Source organism: Canis lupus, chromosome X, assembly GCF_048164855.1.
Source record: "Canis lupus baileyi chromosome X, mCanLup2.hap1, whole genome shotgun sequence".
Lineage (NCBI taxonomy): Eukaryota > Metazoa > Chordata > Mammalia > Carnivora > Canidae > Canis > Canis lupus.
Window position 1 is genome coordinate 114,757,085 of NC_132876.1, and position 20,681 is coordinate 114,777,765.

Consider the following 20,681-nt stretch of genomic DNA (forward strand, 5'->3'; position numbering starts at 1 on the left):
AAAAAAAAAAAATTCCTGGGCGGGAACCCGAGGCTCGGGAGGTCAATGAACGCTAGAATCGCACTCGAACTAGGTCCAGGTGACTATTCCCAAGCCTGGGCGTGTCCTCCTGGGCCACGACCCCCAGCCTTCCTAGTTCAAAAATACAAAATTACAAAAAAACAGGAGAGGCTAAGTAAAGACGAGAGGGAAGATGAGAGCGCCGAGAGAAGGGCCAAAAGCCGAGGGTCAAGGAACTGGCGCGGGGGACGAGGGCGACGCCGAAACGACCGTCGTCTTCCCGCCGCGCCACGCGCGTCCGCGGACCCACAGGTGCGAGAGGCGGCGGCGCGCCGCGGGAGCCCCGCCCCTGCCTCCCCGCCCGTCTCCAGCCGTTCCCCACGCTCCGCCCCGGGAGGCGGAACCGGATCTCGCGACACTTTCCCACATGGCGCAGAACGCAGCGCGGACGCGGCGGCGCGCGCGGGACTTCCGGCGCGCGCGCCACGTGATCCGCGCCGGAACCGCATTTCTGGTCTCCCGGGCAACAGCCCCTCCCCTCCGCGCCCGTGCTAGCTCCTCACAGGAAGTAGGCCCCTGCTCGCCCACCGTCCGAGATCCGCGAGCTACGAGCCCACGAGGTGACTCCGGGGACGGCTGGGTTTCCTTGGGGGAGTGAGGGAGGAGCCTGCAGGCCCCGGAGCCTGGCTTCCGCTGCTACCGGGAGAGCGGAGGGCTTGCCTGTCACGGGTCGTAACGTCATCCCGCGGGGCCCGTGAGATTCTTAAATCCTTGCTGGTTAATGGCGCCTGGACACTGGTTCCAGAGACTCTCAGCTGCAGCGCTTAGGAAATCACTGGATGACTTTTAAGAATTGTCATGCCCGGGTCTCCATCCCGGACCACTTAAATTCGAATTTCTAGAAGTGGGGCCAGGCATCCCTATTCCTATTAAACTCCCCCCGCCCCTGGGATTCTGAGGTGCCGAGTAACACTGTGTTAAGCCAAGTCTGGAAAGTGAACTCGGACTTTGGCCCTACCGCCCAGTATCTGAACAGAACATCACCCAGAGCAGCCTCATCCTTGCAAGGATGTCCGGAATATTGATTGACCCGTCTGCTCAAAACTTAGGGTTTTCTCTTTCCCTTACACTTTGACCTCTGTGGGAGGCCAAAAGCATTCCGGTGGAAGTTACCTAGACAACATTTGGCACCTCTGGTCTTTTATGCGCCTTACACGTGGGGGTGGAGAAGGCCTTCGCCTACTTTTCTAAGTATTTAAGTGCAGTTGAACCAGGGACCAACTAAGTGCCTTTTAGTTCTGAAATCCTGGGAGTTTCTTAGTACAGATCACACGATTCTGAACAGTTTTACCTTTTTCAGGAATGATTTTTTTTTTTAAGTTGTTTCATAGGCTAGGTTCTGTATTCCTAGGGTTTTGCACCTTAAGTCAGAACAACATTACTCGAAAGTCTAGACCAAAGATTAATAACACTTCTGGGTCTTTTTACTCTCAGGGTTTCCATGAATTGTGGGGTGGAGATAACCTTTACAAATACAACCTATAAATAGAGCTTATAACAGCTCCTTTGGGATGGTAATGCCAACAGATACCATGTATTTTTAAAGATCGTTGGTTAGTGACTCGGGATATGTATAACTGAAGGCAAGTTCACGGTAGGGTGTACAGATCTCCTCTATGTTCATTGCTGTGCTGGGAAAGTATATAAAGCTCCAGAGAGAAACGTTCATTCTAAAACTGTTTTGTACATGGTGAAAGATTATTTTGGTTTTTAAGATCCAGCATTAAGGGTGAAGTCAGATGAGAAGGATTGGGGAAAATTGAACAATTAAGGCCGAGTGGAGGCTGGAGAGATTTCAAACTAGGTGTATATGACTCTTGGACCTCTTCTCTCCCAATAGGAAATTCAGCCATATAACAGTTGGACAAGTAAAAAAAGACTGTAACTGGTTGGTCAAAGATCAGATGAATTGAAAAAACTTTTAAAAAATTTTATGTATTTAAACATCTGCTTTTGGAAAAGATTGGGACCTTTATGGTTACTTGAGTGACTAGCTACTCAGTTTATTTAGGAAAGGCAGAAGGAGAAGGAGACACTGTTATAAGGAAAAAACAATCTCACCAGCATGCAAAGGCAGGAAAATATACCTATGGTACTTATGCTGGAAGGAAAATAGGAAATATAAAAGAAACAGATTTCAAAATCCATGCCTATATGTAATTGATTAAATGAGTGGGATGTACTAATTCCCGTATAAATTCAGAAAAGACACTGATTAAATGGAATTACCATGTATGTCTTTATAGACTTGAAATAAAGCTCCTGAAACCTACTGGTGGTTTTAACCATTTTAAATGAGTCGTGCCTTTTGCTGGTAGGCTCCGAACTTGCATAACCTGCTTGTTCAACCCTTGGTCCCTTACAGTCACACTAGGTTTGCTTTGTGAAGGATACACTTGCAGTGAAATGAATTTACTGTTTTGTCCTCTGAGTTCTGTTACTGTTACATCCTTACTGGTTATCCCAGTTTTCAACTATCCCATTGCCTGTTGTGCTCATGAGTCGGAGGGTCACTTTGTTTTTCAGTGGCCTCCTATTTCACTTAAGATTTTGACTTTGGCCCCATAGGGATTTCATGAACTTGCAAATAAATCCACTCAAAAATCTGTCACCCTGCTGATAAACAGTGCCAGGTTGTGGGTTTTGTTTTGTTTACATTTTTATTTATCCATTCATGAGAGACAGAGAGAGAAGCAGGCTCGCTTCAGGGAGCCCGATGCAGGACTCGATCCCAGGACCCCGGGATCACGCCCTGAGCCAAAGGCAGACGCTCAACCACTGAGCCACCCAGGTGCCCCATGTCTTGTCTTGTTTTTTTTAAAGAACAGTGCTTAACTACATCCTTTCCGTCTTTCCCCTTCCCCATGCCACACCTTCCTTTGTGGCATTACTTCTAACAGCAATATCCGAAGAGAGTAAACAGGTTTGGGATTGAAGGAATGAAAAGGAAATAAGACTTTTGGCTCCCTCGCCCATTAGTTTTAACGATGGTTGTTCTCGACACTACAGAACTTGGTCTCTGAACTTGGTAGCATGTGCCCTTGTGGGAGGCCTGTGTCTGGCCGGAAGATAGAACTTGGATTCATGAGGGTAGAAGGCATTCTTGAGCCATCTTTGTTGACCACATTACCCAGCAGGGACCATGGTAAGCCACAGGAGGGAGCCCATGAGGGTATTAAGCCAGTTGAAACTCCCATCAGGCAGCTGGTGGTGGTGGGCAGGAAGCAATGCTGTCAGAAAACCTCCTTTTATTATTATCTTAGTTGAGGAAGTTCCTACCGGTGTATATATTATTGAAAGACATCTTGATAGGGTTATTAGTACATATATGGAAATTCATTAGAACCACACATGACTCAGTTTATGGAATTTCCATTTCTCGTTGTATCTTCATTTATTTTGAGCAATCTCCAGCAGACCCCCTTCTACCCTAAAACATATACCGAAAGCCTAAATTAGATCCTCCGAATTATCTGGTTGATTAAGAGAACCAAATCAACCAGGAATCTTATCAGAAAGGTTTGACGTGGGCAGCCCAGGTGGCTCAGCGGTTTAGTGCGGCCTTTAGCCCGGGGCATGATCCTGGAGACCCGGGATCGAGTCCCACGTCGGGCTCCCTGCATGGAGCCTGCTTCTCCCTCTGCCTGTGTCTCTGCCTCTTTCTGTGTGTGTGTGTCTCTATGAATAAATAAATAAAATCTTTAAAAAAAAAGAGAAAGGTTTGACATTAGAGACTTTAGCCAGCATAACTTAATGATTGATTTCTAATGTGTTTCTATGCAAAATTCAAAGCAGGTGAATTTTCATGTATTTAATATTCAGAATTCTACTGGAAGAAGAGGCTAGATAGAAAAATCCAGTTGCAGACTATGCATTATTGTTTGAGGGGAATTTGTGTTTTTATTTATTGATTGTGATGACACACCAAGATCCTGTATTTATAGGAATATAGACACACAATAAAAAGAATATGTATGATGTCACAACCTCTCAACAAAACCACATTACTTATTTGTGGAATTTTTTAATGACTCGATGGAAATAGTTGAATTTCTTCCATTGAAAACGACAAAGCTCTTGTCTGTTAGTCTTCATGTATATTTATGCATTTAAAAATACATCCCCGGGGCACCTGGGTGGCTCAGTGGTTTAGTGTCTGCCTTTGGCTCAGGTCATGATCCCAGGGTTCTGGGGGTCGAGTCCGCATTAGGCTCTCTGCTCGGTGGGGAGCGTGCTTTTCCCTTTGCCTGTGTCTCTGCCCCTCTCTCTCTCTCTCTCTCTCTCTCTCTCTATGTCTCTCATGAATAAATACATAAAATCTTTTTTAAAAAAAATCTCCAAAGTAAGTAAACATACATCTCCAGGATAAGCAGATTAATTGAAGAATAAGTGTATTCTTTAAGAAAGGCTATATGGGAAAATACATGGTGTAAGACTCAGGGCACTGCCTTGCCTGTGGGCCCCAGGCCTCGGCAGTGTTTCATGAATGACCTCAGCGCTGTTTTTTTCCTTCCTTCTCTGGTGGTTGAGGACAGACAATGAATTCGGTCTCTGTACTCGCCTGGGCTCAGCTGGGTAGTGACTATTATGCCATTGTGCTCACTGGGGAGGGCTGCTGGTTTGCTGGTACTGTGGATCCCAGCCTGCCCTGACATTGCCATTCTCTTTTCTTTCAGCTCCACCATCCCATTAGGAGAAAAGCTGCTGTTCAGTCCATGAAGACGTGTGCCATAAAAGAGTAGGAGATACTCCCAAAGAGGTGACGAATGAAAGATAAAATTAAGGACCATTGAAAGGCATCTAAATCTGCTGCAATCATAAGCTTGCTTTTCTTTGAACTGGTGGCTGAAAGTGTTTTAATGTCTAGAATTAGTTTCATGTTGGCTTTTCAGAAACCCAGGCGTTTTTTTAGGTCCTTAAGTTCTCTGTGTGGAAAGAGTAGCCGCTTTGAAAAAGTTAACAGGACCGATTCTTAGAGGAGGTTTTTGTTTTCCCTTAGGAACTCACTGATGCACTTAGCAAGAAAGGATATGTATTCCTTCTTCCGGGGAAGAGCCGGGAACTCTCCTGCTTCCCATCCTTGGTGGGTTGCTGTCCAGCCCATGGCAGCTAGTAGGGTCTCCATCAGAAATCATGGCAGTACTTGTGCATTCTAAGCCCAGTTGATTGCAGGAGTTGGGGTTTTTGTTTTGTTTTGTTTTGTTTTTTAATTAAGTCTTTAAATACCTATGTAGATCTTTAAGAAATGGTTCCATTTCCTTATTTAGTCGTGGAGACGATTCTTTTATCCCAGATATTAGGAACTGGTCACCAAGATTGTTGGTTGGTCATCATCACAGTTGTCTTGCTTCCACTCATCTTATTCCAAGCCTAATTTACGAGATGAGTGAGAATCACAGAGTTCCTCCACGGCTTGCCAAGTGGAGAATGAGCAACAATGAGGGCACTCTGCGTACTGAGAGCAGAGTCTATACAACTGAATAACGTATTCACATGAAACAGGGGCTGGCAAAGGATGGCCCACAGCTTGTTTTTTGTACTGCCTGGGAGCGAAGAATGGTGTTTATATTGCCAAAGGGTTGTTTTTAATTTTTAAAAAAAGGAGAAGAAGAAGAATGTGTGACAGAGACTGTATGTGGCCCACGAACCCAAAATGTTTACTATTTGACCCTTTATAGAAAGAATTTGCTGGCATAAAATACCAAGAGTAGTGCTGGAAAGTGCAAGCCAATAGTTATAAAGCTGCATGCAAGCTACTACTCCTTTAGATGTTTTTCTAGACCTTCTTTATTTTGTTTCTGAGAGTTTACTTCATTTGTCATTCATTCTCAGGAACTACTTTTAATTGAATATCTGTAGGAATTGAAGAATCTTAAAGTACTCAAGATGTAAAAGAATGTGATACATAGGTTTTGGAATTTGAGGAAGGAGAATAATAAAGCTGGGATGAGTGAGCATATGCGACACACAGCTCCAGGACTCTAAACTTGCCGAAGGATGGCAGCAGATTTGATTAGAAGTGTCCCAATGGCCAAAACCAGAAAGCACTATCAAAATAAAATCGATGTCCAAGATGCCTGTATTCCATCATTAAGATAAATTCGGCTTTCCTTCACGGCCTGAATCTTTTTTTTTTTATATGTATGATAGTCACAGAGAGAGAGGCAGAGACATAGGCAGATGGAGAAGCAGGCTCCATGCACCGGGAGCCCGATGTGGGATGCGATCCCGGGTCTCCAGGATCGCGCCCTGGGCCAAAGGCAGGCGCCAAACCGCTGCGCCACCCAGAGATCCCACGGCCTGGGTCTTGAAAGAGTCTAGTACCTTAGCCGACTAGTTGGTCTGCTGCTTAGGGTGCTGGTACACCGGGCTGAATCCGAGCTGCTTGTGCTCCTGGAATTGGCTTCCTTCAGCCACCTCAGCCCACTGTCCTCGCTTCCTCCTTGCAGAAGCGCTCAGAGCGTGCCTTGTGTGATCTCTGAGACAATATAACGTGGCAGCCCTTCTAGCAAAGTATTTGTCGAATCAAAGGCATAAATAAGTAGCCTCTCCTCAAATTAGTTCTCCCTGCCCCCTTTTAATCACAGTCATTGACATTCGAGCAGCCTGGTGAACGTGATGAATTACACTGGAGCCTCTTAAACAGTTGTCTACTTGATAGCACATGCCTACATTTCTATCTCGGCAAAGTGGAACCTCTCATAAGCCATCTTGTACATTTTCAGAATAACTGTACTATTGCTTTTAAAGCCAGGCTGGGATTTTCCCAACTATAAATAAAAACAAGGTCTGCAGTAGTGTTCAATTACAATAATGTTTATGGCATATTTGAGGCTGAATCCAGACTTCCCAGTTCAGGATAATTAATATTTACGTTGATCCTGGTTCTAAGTATGTTTTATGAGGCATAGAAGTCTGGATTCAAAACTCTTAATTTCTAGAAGACACGTAGATGCCTCCCAGACTTTTCAAATTTAATTCCTGTGCTACTTGTTAATCTGTAAAACAAATTTGATTAAGACACACATGTAGTTCACTTTAATGGCATTATGTGCTGCAGGCTCTCAGAAAATTATTCAGATTTCAGTGATACCAATATGAAACCGGGCTGGAATGAATTAGCCACTTACAGGCTGCACCTTACAGTTCAGCACTCAAATATGTACTGATTTCTACTGTAATTTCATTTGTGTTAGTGTTACTTCTCTGGGTGGTTAACCCCTTAATTGTATTGACTTTTCTATTTCTTCAGTAGCTTGTAAAGCACATAGGCACTTAGCCAGGTTTTCAGATAATTGCTCACATTTTAAACCTTTAAATTATAGTTTTAGAGTAATGTGAACTTTACACTTACATCTTCACTGGCTTGGTTAGCTTTTTTCCAGTTTACATTCACTACATGTGTGTGTATTCCTGAACTTAGAACAGTGAACAGGAAGTGTGGGCTGTGTTTAAGATAAATTTACAGAAGATCATGTCAACCCTCTTAGAAATAGCCTATTTGAAAGCTTGTTATATTTAAAAAAGAAAGTGAATAGTTCTCTTCAGGCTAAATCTTAAAAAGATGTGGTCAATTTAACATCTCAATTTTCCACATTAACCATAGCAAAACATCTGATAGAGATTACAAAATAAGCAAGTTCTTAGAGAATTTTAAATTCTACCCTCTAATTAAATGAAGGAGGAGAAACAGGCCTCCTTCAGCATCTGATTTCCCAGAGTTTCAAAACCCAAGTAGCTGTTTGCTCAGCATCACATTGTGTTAGTAGTTTCATCTAACAGATGCTTAAATTCTCATCCATTCTAGGATAGTACTTTTGGTTTTCTTCTGCTTTTTATTTTAAAGATTTTATTCATTCATGAGAGACAGAGAGAGGCAGAGACACAGGCGGAGGGAGAAGCAGGCCCCATGCAGGGAGCCTGATATGGGACTCGATCTCGGGTCTCCGGGCTCACGCCCTGGGCCAAAGGCAGGCACCCAACCTCTGAGCCACCCAGGCATCCCTGCTTTTTGTTTTTATTTAAAGTAATCTCTACACCCAATGTGGAACCTGAACTCACAATGACCCTGAGATCAAAAGTTGCATGCTCTACCAACTGAGCCAGCCAGACATACCAGGATATTTTACCTTTTTTTTTTTTTTTAAGTACATTCTGATGTTCGCTGGCATTTTAGTAGCTCTGAACTCCTGAACAGGAAGGGGGGAAATCAAATTATTTTAAATGGTTCATAAAAGGTACAGCTGCAGATTAAACTTTAGGTATCTTCTGCTATATCAATACCATCACAAGCAGGTAGGTGGGGGCAAAAGGAGTAAATCCTGGCTGAGCAAGGTTGTTGGGCAAAGGCATTCTATGCGGGCACTTGGTGGAGAGTCTTCATGGAAGTTTCTTCTACAGAGATGCAGAGTGGTTAGGCAGGGAGTATGTGGTGTCATAGGCTGGCTGAGAGATGCAAATTACAATCAAAACCAAAACAAGGCTTGTCTGGGGGCTTAAAGCCCAAGGCACAACCCAGGCTGGAGAGAGATCTCATTTGGAGACGCTTCTCCAAGTCCCAAATCTGGCAGGCAAGACCCAGTAATAGTTTCCAATGAGCTGGCAAGACATACTCTATTCAAGCCGTGGGGCCATCTAGGGTTAATTTAAATTGGCATCGGCATGAGTTAAGGATTAGTAAATAAAGTAATAGTTGTAGATTTTTAGTTCATGTTCTATATTAATATTTTTATATACATATTAACTAGTATGGTTCTTTCCAGTCTTTACTTTGAATAGGTTAACAAATATTGGAAAAATGCAGTGTCTTTTGAACCACAGAATCCTCTATTTAAGGGGATCCCTCGTTTTCAGCACACAAGGTCGTACCCCCGGTGCCAGGGCCCTATAGTGTATGTAGCGTGGAGATCAGGCATGGTACTGGGAAGCCCATCTCTGAGGAGCCGCTTGTAAACCATGAAATAGCCACAGATATCACACACGTGTACTGACCACATGTTTGCACTGTGGTTCTTTCCTAGTTTCAGTGCCCATTTGTACTTCCACAGTCAGAGATGGCAGCAAAGGTAAGACTTTTTTTTTTTTTTAACTCATAAGAGAAAAAGGTAAATTTTAGTCTTGAGAGTCTTGGTATTCTCATTCCATGATGGAGAAGACCAAAGAAACAATTCATCCAAAGGCTGAAAGTAAAGGCACCATTGGGAAAGTTGCTAGACAGCTTTTGTCCAGGCACTGAGGAGTGAGCAGATGTTTAGGGGGCAGTGACGGAGCAATAGAGAACATTAGTCCATGTGGTTCTTAGAACAAATTGCTTGGTTATCATGGGTAGAGAGGGCTGAGATGGTTGACATTGTATCTCTGCCCGTATCTTATGTAAAAATGGTAAATATTAGCCTCTGTTCCCACTTTATCCTGGCCATAACCTCAGACTAATTGTTCTGTGTGTGCCTCATGCACACGTAGTTGGTGTGTGTTGTGGGCGTGGACGTGTCCTGTGTCCTCTTTAGCCCAGCAGTAGTGTCCTAATGTAGAGTAGGTATTTAGTAGATACTCGGTAGATACATGTTTACTTGGTTAAACGTTGGAAGGTTCTCTTGAGAAAGAACTATATGGTATGTAGCCTCCACCTCCCTTTATTCTGTAGGCGGCATCATGGAAAGCCACCGACCCTTGGTTTTCTCATCCAGTCTATGCAAGATACTGGCAACATTACCATCAGGCGATGGCCTGGATGCAAAGCCACCATGGTGCCTATAGGAAGGCCATAGAATCTTATTTCAGTTGTCCGTGGCCCTTCCCTCCTGCGGCCCTTCCCGGAAGCTCATACCCTAACCAGGCCAAATCTCCTCGGCCCTCTCGTGACCATCTCCTGGCTTCCACGGACTCGCACTGCGGTTCTTCGCATTCTAGAAGGTCCCGGCAGCATCCACCAGCCCGCAAGACGAAACACGCAGAGGAGGAGGCAGGGTCTGAGTCGGATGGGGGTGTGGAGTGCGACCTGAGCAACATGGTGATCACAGAGGAGCTGCGCCAGTACTTCGCCCAGACCGAGAGGCACCGGGAAGAGCGACGTAAGTGCGTGCCCCTCCCCCACACACTTCCTTTCCTTGCCCTGCCTTTGGCACTGTCTTCTATCCTCTAGTTATCTTATACCTTCCTACTCTTCCCCATCCAGCCACACCCCCACTGTCTGAGTTTCCAGAGGCATTCTAATACAGGACTTTCTCTAGCCCTAGGACACAGCATGTCCCAGGGGCACCTCTGCTGTCTCCCGGGTGTCAGACCCTCGGGCACATGGGGTGCGGGCCTGCGCCTGTGTTCCCTCATCTACACACCAGCCCTTCGAGCGTATTCCACCCCATTCACAGACAGTGCAGGCGACCCTGCAGAAGGTTCATTCACTTATTCCAGGTATACAACTAATCACTAGCTGTTGGGATTCAAATTGGGTCAACCTGACTCCCAACCCCCGTGCTGCTTCTTCTAGCGCAAGCTTCAGGATTGGGTTTGGCCCTGAGACTGCCAGGTTTTTAAAATACTGCTGCCGCCTCATTGGCACAGAGTGCTGAGACCTCCCTGGTGCCAGAGAGCTACCAGGTTTTAATTATGAAACGCTGTCCAGAGCAGAGGTCACTGTGAACCTAAACAGTCTAGGACTCAAACCTTCTGGTTGGATCCCACGTGGAAGCAGTCAGCTATTAGAGTCAGAGAAGTGTGATAATGCTTTTCTCTGTTCCGTGGCAAAGAAGGAATTGTCTCTTTTTAATTTCTTACCAAGTTGCCACAAAGAACTAGAACTGCTTATTGTGCTCTCCTTACTATGAAAAGTCACCAGACCGTTTACATTTGAAGTGTCTCAAACAGATACACTGTTCCCTTATTATCACCAGGATCTAGTTTCAATGTTGCTTTTAATGACTTCTAATTATATGATATTTTACTTAGAATTTTTTAATAAATAGAAACAAACAGAAAAAAACAGAAACATAGAAGTCTGAGGTTGGGCAAGTTTTGATTCCATCTTTGATTGATCTGTGTTTTCCTGATGAGGGGCTTATCAATCCCCAGTAGGTACCAGGAACTGAGCAGTGGGCTTTGTATACAGTATCATGCCCTTTGGTATCTTAAAAGTAGACAATGATGAGGGAGAGGACATGTTCAGGCATGTCCACATTTGGTTGGAATGCCGTTTTTTACAGCTTTTGAAAAAGAAAATATGATGGATGTGGGGTTTCTTTCTGTTGTCCTTACCAGAGGGTAGAAAAACGTGTTTTTCCAACCAGAGATTGATACTTCTATGATAGTAATTCTAATTAAGGATGAAAACAAACCCCAGTCATCCAAAAGGCCATTTTGAATTATCTACTAATTTAAAATTAATTTGATATATGGTCATCCAATAAAAAATAGATACAAAGATAATGAAAATAAAGTGACTGAGGGTGTCTTTGCAATATCAGCAGTTAAGTTACAGATATGGCTAAGAGCCATTCCAGTTCTTCCTCTTACCTTGGTCAGGAAGGATTCTAAGTAAGTTCAAAAAAAAAAAAAAAGTCATAGAAATTACCTGCTAAGTTGTACCTGGCACTTAATATTGTTTTGTTTTGTTTTGTTTTTTAATTTTTATTTATTTATGATAGTCACACAGAGAGAGAGAGGCAGAGACACAGGCAGAGGGAGAAGCAGGCTCCATGCACCGGGAGCCTGACGTGGGATTCGATCCCGGGTCTCCAGGATCGCACCCTGGGCCAAAGGCAGGCGCCAAACCACTGCGCCACCCAGGGATCCCTTAATATTGTTTTGAATGAATGAGTGAAGTGTTTCAGTATTAATTGTGAGCCTTAATTCAGAGGTTTTCAAATATCTCATAAAGTGCTAAACTTGCTTTGCTTATGTAGGACATTTTACAAAGCAAGTTAGGGTTTGAATGCTTGATAAACTTGATGAACTTCATATTTTGTTTTTTAATTATTCCCAAATCTGCTGAGGTGACTTCAAGGCTCCAGATTGCACTGTTATTATCATCACTGCTGTCAGCTGAATCGTGTTCCCTAAAAAAAAAAAAATCTGGGGATCCCTGGGTGGCGCAGCGGTTTAGCGCCTGCCTTTGGCCCGGGGCGCGATCCTGGAGACCCAGGATCGAATCCCACGTCGGGCTCCTGGTGCATGAAGCCTGCTTCTCCCTCTGCCTATGTCTCTGCCTCTCTCTCTCTCTCTCTCTGTGTGACTATCATAAATAAATTAAAAAAAAAAAAAATCTGTTGGGAGTCCTGTCCCCAACCCCCAACCTCAGGGTGTGAGCTTATATGGACATAGGGTCTTTACAGGGATACTTCAGTTAAGATGAGGTCCTTAGGGTAAGCCCTGACCCAGTATGTATCCTTACAAAACGAAACATTTGCACACAGAGATAGACACGCACCCAAGGAGAAGACCGTGTGAAGACTTCGTGTTACAGGGTCCCGCTCGCCTCCATTACTTCTCAGCTAGAGGTTCTTATCTTGTGGGTCACCTACCCTAACTGGCCTGTGCCTGAGCCACCTCACCGCTGAAATGGGGATCCTAATTAATGGAGTGGTAATTATGAAGATTCGATGAGATAATAAAAGATAAATTAGAGAACCAATGCTTGCTACGAATTTAGTGCCCAAGAAATGTTAGTTGTTATGGTTAGTTGCTAATAACTCATCGTTTAGTGTGGATTAACCATATACTGATTTTACTCTAATGTTTGGGTTAATTAGTGCTTCATTGAGATTCTGCATAATTTTACTAAAAATGTTCTGTGCTTCAAAAAAAGTCATATTTCTGCTCCCCACTTTTCAAATTCTTAAATTGACTTAGAATATTTAAAAAGCAAAAGAGTCAAAGTTTTGGTGTCAATCCAATTTAGTTGTTAACACAGTTTCATCAAAGTAGTCATTAAGACTACTTTGATTCCGTTTCAAGGCCATTCTTGTTCGGGATAACAATATACTAAAATACATGGAAAAAATGAATGTACTTCCATATTACTAATATAACAGCACTAAACACATTGAGCTTCTGCTTCTTTGTTCTTTGTAAATGTGTAGTTGTAACATAATTGAAAACTGCTTGTCATAGGGTCTCTGCGATGCTTTTATCTGTGGTCTGCTCTAAAAATATGATCAGGTCTTTGGGAGATGTGGAGATTGTCTGGCAAGGGTGAGAACATGCTGTGATGTCAGAGTCTACTCTGACTGCTAAAGATTTAAAAGCTGCCAGGGCCTGACCCTGCACCCCCAAAAACAACGGGCCTTATTTTTTTCACCAGCACTTTTGGTGGCGTATAGGATGAATACGTGTTCCTTCAAGCAGTAATGAAGGACGAACTCAGATGTAAGCAGTTTGAATGCCCATGGTGCTTTCCAATCCATTACTTCACTAGAAATGTTCATGGAAGTTAAGTTATATACACAGTTGGGATATATTTTAGTAATAATTAAGGACCTGAGCAGTGTGAATACTTGGTTAAAGATGTTTTGTTTTGCTCTTTGAACCACTAGAAGCTACTTACTCAATAAAGGCAAATCCAACTTTGAATATGGATCATCTAGAGAACATAGAATTTTATGAAGTTTCATTAGCAGGGAGAAACATAGAGAAATTTGATTTTATTTTTCAGTATTATTCACTTCCATGGGAGTATATATGTTATATAATTCATCATCATCTGAGTCTTATATTTTCTTAGAATAAGATCCTTCACACTGGACAGCATGTTCTTGTTTGTGATTACTGCTCTTCCAGATAATCTCTAACATATTTTAATGATAAAAAAATTAAGTAGGGTAAATAAAGAACTCCTTCTGTGCAGTGGGAACAGACATGCTTTTGATTATGTTATATGTCATTTCCTAATGAGATATTTCCGTTATTCAAAACTTCACTGGTAATATTACTTATGGGAAAGTAGATAATCGTGGAGTCTTTAAAGGTCAGCTGTGTTTTCAATTATTTCTTAGGAAAAATGTTTATTGTTAGGTTAAGAAAAGTATCATGTTTTAGTCATAAATAACCATCAACTGAGACTGCAAGGTTATAGTCCTAATACTTAGAAGGGAAATGAGTGAAAGTTATCATTCCCAGTGGAGAAGGCGGCCCTCCGAAACAAACAGCACCACTCTTGTCTCAGGCTTCCCCTGTGTCTTGGGGGTAACAGTGGGGTTAAAACAGAGATATATTCACAAAGAGCTTAAACCCAGTTGGGAAGAGGAGACAAAATCAAATTACAACTGATACCTAGCAGAGCCATCTATGGCATGGTCCCCGGGTACTTTGCAGTGATGGGTAGAACCAGTGAACTCAGCCACCAGGGTAGTGGTAGAAAATGAAGTGTGCTCAAGGCCTTGAGGGATAGGGTCAGTTGAGATCAGGAAAGAAAGGGGGTAAGCCCACTCCCCACTTAGCACTCAAAGTGCTATTCTTACCACAGGGCCCAGGTGTGCTTCTAGACATTTGATGGCAGACATCTGCTCCGTCATGCTGTGTCCACTGGAACTGGAAGGTTTAGATGAGTTTTCATTACCGAAGCTTCTGTCAGTCAGCTGGAACCCCATCCGGTTTGTCCTCACTCCACCCTCTATGGAAAACCTGGAGGACCCAGTGAGGCGTACCGCCCCGAGTTTAGGGAGCCGCTGTGGTCTAGTCGATGGGAGTAAAGCGTGGCGGCTAACTGGCTGAGCACAGTTCCATCGTGTGTGTGTCTCATCTAGCTCAGATGTTCAAAGCACATAAAACCAGTCGGTGGGAAGGTGCATATAAGAGGCCGTAGAAGAGTGGAAGGGAGGAGGGGAAATGCACTTGTATACTAAAAGCAAAACTGGTGATTATCCACTGACTTCATTTGTCACAGAGAGGGATGTGAGGTGACGATGAAGACCCATCAGAAATGGCTCCGGGTCTGCTGGCAAGCACCTGTGTTCTGGGGGTGTTGCTGACGAGCCAGATATGAGTCATTTGTGATATAAATCAAGCCTGTCCTTTTGCTCAGTTGTGCTAAAATCATTAATTCTGGCAACATAGAGAATACAGTCAGAAAGACATGCTAATCCTGGAAAAACAAGGAAAAATAACGTTCTTCAACACTCATTTGTCTTAGCGCTTTGTCTTCCAAAATGTTCTGCCTTTGCACTAATTATCTGTGGAATACTAGATGAATGTTTTATTGCTATGTCAAGTCTTCTAAAACCCAAGTCACTTCTCATGATTTTGTTCTCCTTTGTAGACTGTAAGTCCACCTTGGTAGTAGCATCATGTACATTTATAGATTGAGGGGGAAAATATCAAGGTTACATACCCTGACCCAGATGGGATCCAGTAGCATTTCTCCTTAATAGGAGAAATTACTGTTACTTTTTTTTTTTTTTTAGATTTTATTTATTTATTCATGACAGACACAGAGAGAGAGAGAGAGAGGCAGAAGCACAGGCAGAGGGAGAAGCAGGCTCCATGCAGGGAGCCTGATGTGGGACTCGATCCCAGGTCTCCAGGATCACACCCCAGGCTGAAGGCAGCGCTAAACCGCTGGGCCACAGGGGCTGCCCTGTTTTCTTGTTTTAACCCTATATGCATATTAGCCATTATATTAGTTTCCTAGGGCTGCTGTAGCAAATGACCATAAATTGGGTGGCTCAAACAACAGAAATTTATTCTCACAGTTCTGGAAGCCAGAAGTCTGAAATCAAGGTGTTAGCAGGACCCATTCCCTCCAAAGGTTCTGGGAGGGGCTCCTGGTATTCACTGGCCCATGGGAGCATAGTTCCAATCCTGCCCTCTTGTTTACATGCTTTCCCTCCTGTGTGTCTTTGTGTCCTTTTCTGTCTGTCCTACGGACACTCGTTGGGTTTAGGGTTTACACTAATCCAGTATGATCCCATCTGGATCCTTAATTACGTCTGCAAAGACCCTATTTCCAAAGTAGGTCATATTCTGAGGTTCCATATAGATGTGAATTGGGGGGAGGGGGCACCATTCAACCCACTACAGCCCTGTTTTAAAGCTGGAATCTAAAAAGATACTCTGACTTGTATTAAAACAAATTCCCAGGGCAGCCTGGGTGGCTCAGCGGTTTAGCACCTGCCTTGATCCTGGAGACCCGGGATCGAGTCCCACATCGGGCTCCCTGCATGGAGCCTGCTTCTCCCTCTGCCTGTGTCTCTGCCTCTCTCTCTCTCTCTCTCTGTGTGTGTCTCTCATGAATAAATAAATAAAAATCTTAAAAAAAAAAAAAAAAAGACAAATTCCCATGACTGAATAGGCTGTGAGGAAAAAAAGCACTGGGTAACATTGAGTCCCACATCTGTTTTCAGTAAAAAAAATGACCAACTTCTCCATGACAAGGCACCTGTTATGTCTGAAGTATGATGTTCTGCTTCTCTGCTTCAGTCAGATGATTCTCCATCTGGTTGAGCCCTCACCTTGTTTTGATGGGAAGAAAAACTGCTAGTGATTTAGAATCCTTTCTTTCCTTGAGGAAGGAAGCAATAAAAAGAAAACAGAATAAGTGATGCCTTCAAGTGAGGATATTCTGTTCTAAGGTTTGCTTGGGTCCCGTAAGTCAGTATAAGCTAAAGTACTTTCAGGTGCTTAGCGGTAGCTTCCAGTGTCCAGCCAGTGTGAAGGCATTTGGTTTTAAGCTGACTGGTTTTCAAATTTGTAGTCTACCCTTAGGACTTTCTTTTTTCAATTGTTTAAGTAAGTAGAGGCACAGTGACTCAGATGTAAAAGAACAAGATCAGACCCCATCTCATTGGTGCCCCCGTCTCCCCCATCCTCTCTGCCATGGAACCTACAGGATGAATATTTTCTTGCTAAGGGAGCACTGCCCATCACCTTTTGAGATTTGAGCATTTGTTTCTATCCCTGAATTGTCATCATTTTTCTTCAACAGCATCTGTAAGAAACAGCTGTTTACAAAAAATAATGTATGGCCTCTGTCCCAGCTTTCTCTCAGCAGTCATTTCCTGAGCACCTGCTTTGTATCAGGCATCGTGTGTCCTCCTGGGGCTGGGGGGTGGTGAAGGCGACAGTGCCCTTTCCCCATACATGACTTCCACAGGTGGGTTCTGGTGCTAGCTGGTCAGTGCAGGGAACAGTCTAACCGCCCCTTAGGTCTCTGTTTTAGGGCAACTACCCACCATGCTATGGGCGCCTAGGTGGCTCAGTTGGTTAAGTGTCATCTGCCTTCCACTCACATCATGATCTCAAGATCCTGGGATTGAGCCCTTTGTTGTTGAGCTCTCTGATCAGCAGGAAGTCTGCTTCTCCCTCTCCCTCCCCCTGCATGGTCTCTCTCTCTCTCTCTCTCTCTCAAATAAATAAAATTTAAAAAAATAAATAAATACCCACCATGCTGGAAACCGGGAAAGCTCTAAGCCTCTTGTGAGGCAAGGAGGGGACAAGGGTTGAGCCTTAAATTTTCATAAGGAAACCTGAGCAGGAGGGAGAGACAAGAAGAGAATTAAGAGCAGAGGGCTGTGCCTTTTATTCTGTTTTTCTTATACTGAATGAGCTTCATTAACTAAAACCCTGTGATGGTGACCCATGAGCATGTGCCAAGTGTGAACTTGTAGAGCTGCACTGGCTACGTTGACTGGCAGCTACACTTGGCTCGTATTAACAGTGTTTCATCTACACATGTCAACCATCGGAGGAAACATTTCAACGTAGACTTGTTATACTGATTTACTACCTGTAAGATAGTTTTGGTTGGAAGAGTAGCAGAACCGTGTTAAATTACAAAGAAAAGAAAAAGATGCAAAAATAAGGTTAAATTCACATATCCTGGTGGCAGAGAACAACACTTGCTAAGATAGCGCAGATCCAGTGTTTATTAAAACTTGTAAATGCAAAAACTCAGATTTAGACAGGAAGCTGAACATCTGTTGTGTCACTAGATCTGTCAGTAAGGCTGATTATAGTCTTGGGACAAATGTGAAAGTAAAAGGACTGTGGTCTGGGAACCTCTGTTCTCTAGCTGCACAGGCTCTGGGGCCCCCGCAGCTCCCCCTCGAGGGATTGTTTCTACTGGGCCCAAGGATTGGTAAGCACCCAAGTCTCCCTTAGGTGGCAGAGGGAGACTAATGTGGTCCCCGACTAATGTGGAAATGCCACGCTTTCAGAAGAGTCGTCTTTGGAGGGTGGGGGTATACAATCTCAACACCTGTGAGAACTAAACAGCTCACATCGTCATGTTTCAAACTTGGCAAAAAGACCAAGACTGAGGAAGAAAAACATCTTGACCTCCCCTTTGTTGGCACCTTACGCCACTATTGTGGATCACTTCTGCATTTCACAGTAAGCTGGTTACATCTCCTTTCTGGGATAAGGTAATGGTTACGTTGCACTTGTTTGCTTGACAATCATTTGGCGTATCTATAGATGACCTCCTTGCAAAACAAATAACCTGCAGATGTGCTAAGTCAGAAATGGCCTTCCACATTTATAGTGTTCCCAAGTTTCCAGAACTCCTTCCCTCAACCCCAAGGTGATAACGTGTGAAAAATGGAATTACAGATGTGACTGCCTAGCCACAGACATGCCTTGCTGCTCACTTCTGGGTTCCCTTCTATTCTAAACTTTCTGCTTTAAAAAAAAAAAGATACAAGGAAAGAATGATTTATGTCATTGTTTTATTCCCTATAACCATCTTCACTCCTTATTCAGTAGCATTTCTCTCCGTAGCAATAAAAGCTACAGATGTGTGCATTCTGCTCTCCATTTCTCTCTTCCCAAAAGAGTTGCTTACAAAAATCTGTCAGTTGGATAAATTTTACCTTATACAACGTTGTTTCATTGATATGTTTATGTTATTTCTGTTCACATAATATAATGAATTTCTTGCTTTATAAAAATCTATTTAAATTAATAGGATTAAAATCAAGTAACTCTATCACTTGAAATTTAGCCTAAACAAAACTGAAGTGGAAAGTCAAGTCCCACAGTGAGGAAGTCACTGCACTGTTGCAGATCTGTTAACATAGGTCGAAGCTTAGAAGTCAAGTCCTCCTTCCACTGGCAGGATCGCCCTGGCTCGGCCCTGTTGCCTTGCGCAAGTGTTAAATTATTTGACTCCATTTCCTGATGTGCTCTGTGCTTTGGCTGTGTGGAAGGATCGGGGCTCATCGCTGCAACTCTGTAGTACCAGCACTTGCTCTTTGCCAGATTACCTAAAATCAATACCTTTAACACGGGGCTGAGCTTTGTCCCCCAGCACCTCATTTGTACGCAGAAGTACTACTTCTTGTAACCCTGGACTTTGCAGGAGCCATTTCGTTGCCCTGCTGGCCTGGAACAGTGTGTGAGAACAGGCGAGCTCCCCGCCAGCCCTTCCCAGCTGGGCAGCTCGAGGCAGGTCACATAGATGAGAGAGAGAGAGCTGTATTCGGGGCGCAGTGCAGAGGTTTGAGGGTGCTGGGCAACTTGTTTCTCGGCGGCTTTTTGCCGTCTCTGGCAGCGTATGCCTCCCAGCTAGGCAAACAGTGCGTCTCCTAGGCACGCGGGCAACGGTGTGCGGGTGATGCCTGAGGCCCTAGTGAGCCTCTCGGCAGGCACAGCCGGGCCCGACCTGGCGGCGCAGCTGGCGGCCGCATCCCCGGGCTCACCCCGCCCCCCGCCCCCGTGTTGCTTCGTTCTCAGGACGGCAGCAGCAGCTGGACGCCCAGCGCCTGAAAGACTACGTGAACGCCGACCACGACCTGTACTACAGCAGCCGCCGCTCGGTGGACCCCCCGACCGAGAGGCCCGGCGAGCGCCGCCAGGCCGAGATGAAGCGCCTGTATGGGGACAGCGCTGCCAAGATCCAGGCCATGGAGGCCGCCGTGCAGCTGAGTTTCGACAAGCACTGCGACAGGAAGCGGCCCAAGTACTGGCCTGTCATTCCGCTCAAGTTCTGAGCCCGGGCCGCAGGGTACCCAGCCAGCACCCCCTTCCTTTCGGATTCACTAAATCTCTCCTTCTGTGCATTTTCTCAGGGAAATTTCTCTTATACTGAGAAATAAGCATGTTGACCAAAGTCCCAGGGGGCCGATCTCAGGGCTGGATGTAATATGTTGGCCGCTTGAAGTCGGCAAGACGCATACTGTTGCCAACACTGAAAGATTTTCCTTTGACCTAAAATGATTTCATACATACTATGCTTGATGAAGACAATAATACTGTTCAGTTATTAAAGTCCCCATTTAGAGATACTGCCTGGTGTTTTGCCTTTTTCTATTTTCTTGTCTTTAATCCAACTAAACTCCAACGGACATGCCTTAAATGAGTCAGTTGTCCTCTACTGCTCGAACTCCTTTAGCCCCCACTGAAAATGATCCAGTGGGACAAACACCACTTCTCTCCGAGGCAGAGGTCAGCATGCATGTTCTATAAAGGACCAGAGAGGTAACATTTTCAGCTTTGCAGGCCACACGGCCTTTGTTGCGACTACTCTGTTCTGCCCTGGCAGCCTGAAAGCAGCTATGGATGGTAAGTAAACGAATGGTTTTAAAAAAAAAGAAAAAAAAAAAAGTAAACGAATGGGTATGAGTGTGTTCCAACAAAACTTTATGAATGAAAATGGGCCTCGGGGCAGATTTGGCCCAGGGGCAGTAGTTTGCGAA

The 20,681-nt window shown here is 44.2% G+C and overlaps 1 protein-coding gene across 4 annotated transcripts; it reads left to right on the forward strand.

Annotated features, from left to right (window-relative positions):
- The first annotated feature begins 461 nt into the window (after window positions 1-461).
- On the forward strand, window positions 462-20,270 carry GEMIN8 (gem nuclear organelle associated protein 8). Of its 4 annotated transcripts, none has more exons than XM_072817911.1 (5): window positions 462-620; window positions 4,737-4,819; window positions 9,081-9,125; window positions 9,704-10,130; window positions 19,720-20,270. In XM_072817911.1, exons 3-5 carry the CDS (start codon window positions 9,114-9,116, stop codon window positions 19,974-19,976), a joined length of 696 nt encoding a protein of 231 aa, XP_072674012.1. In that variant the 5' UTR covers window positions 462-620; window positions 4,737-4,819; window positions 9,081-9,113; the 3' UTR covers window positions 19,977-20,270. The 4 variants fall into 4 exon arrangements, with proteins under 4 accessions (XP_072674012.1, XP_072674014.1, XP_072674013.1 ...); XM_072817912.1 differs by lacking the exon at window positions 462-620 and adding an exon at window positions 3,065-3,205; XM_072817913.1 differs by lacking the exon at window positions 9,081-9,125.
- Window positions 20,271-20,681: the final 411 nt, after the last annotated feature.

Coding starts and splice junctions, on each gene's coding strand:
- GEMIN8 (XM_072817911.1), top strand. Junction 10,131..19,719: donor GAGGCACCGGGAAGAGCGAC/GTAAGTGCGTGC, acceptor CTTCGTTCTCAG/GACGGCAGCAGCAGCTGGAC.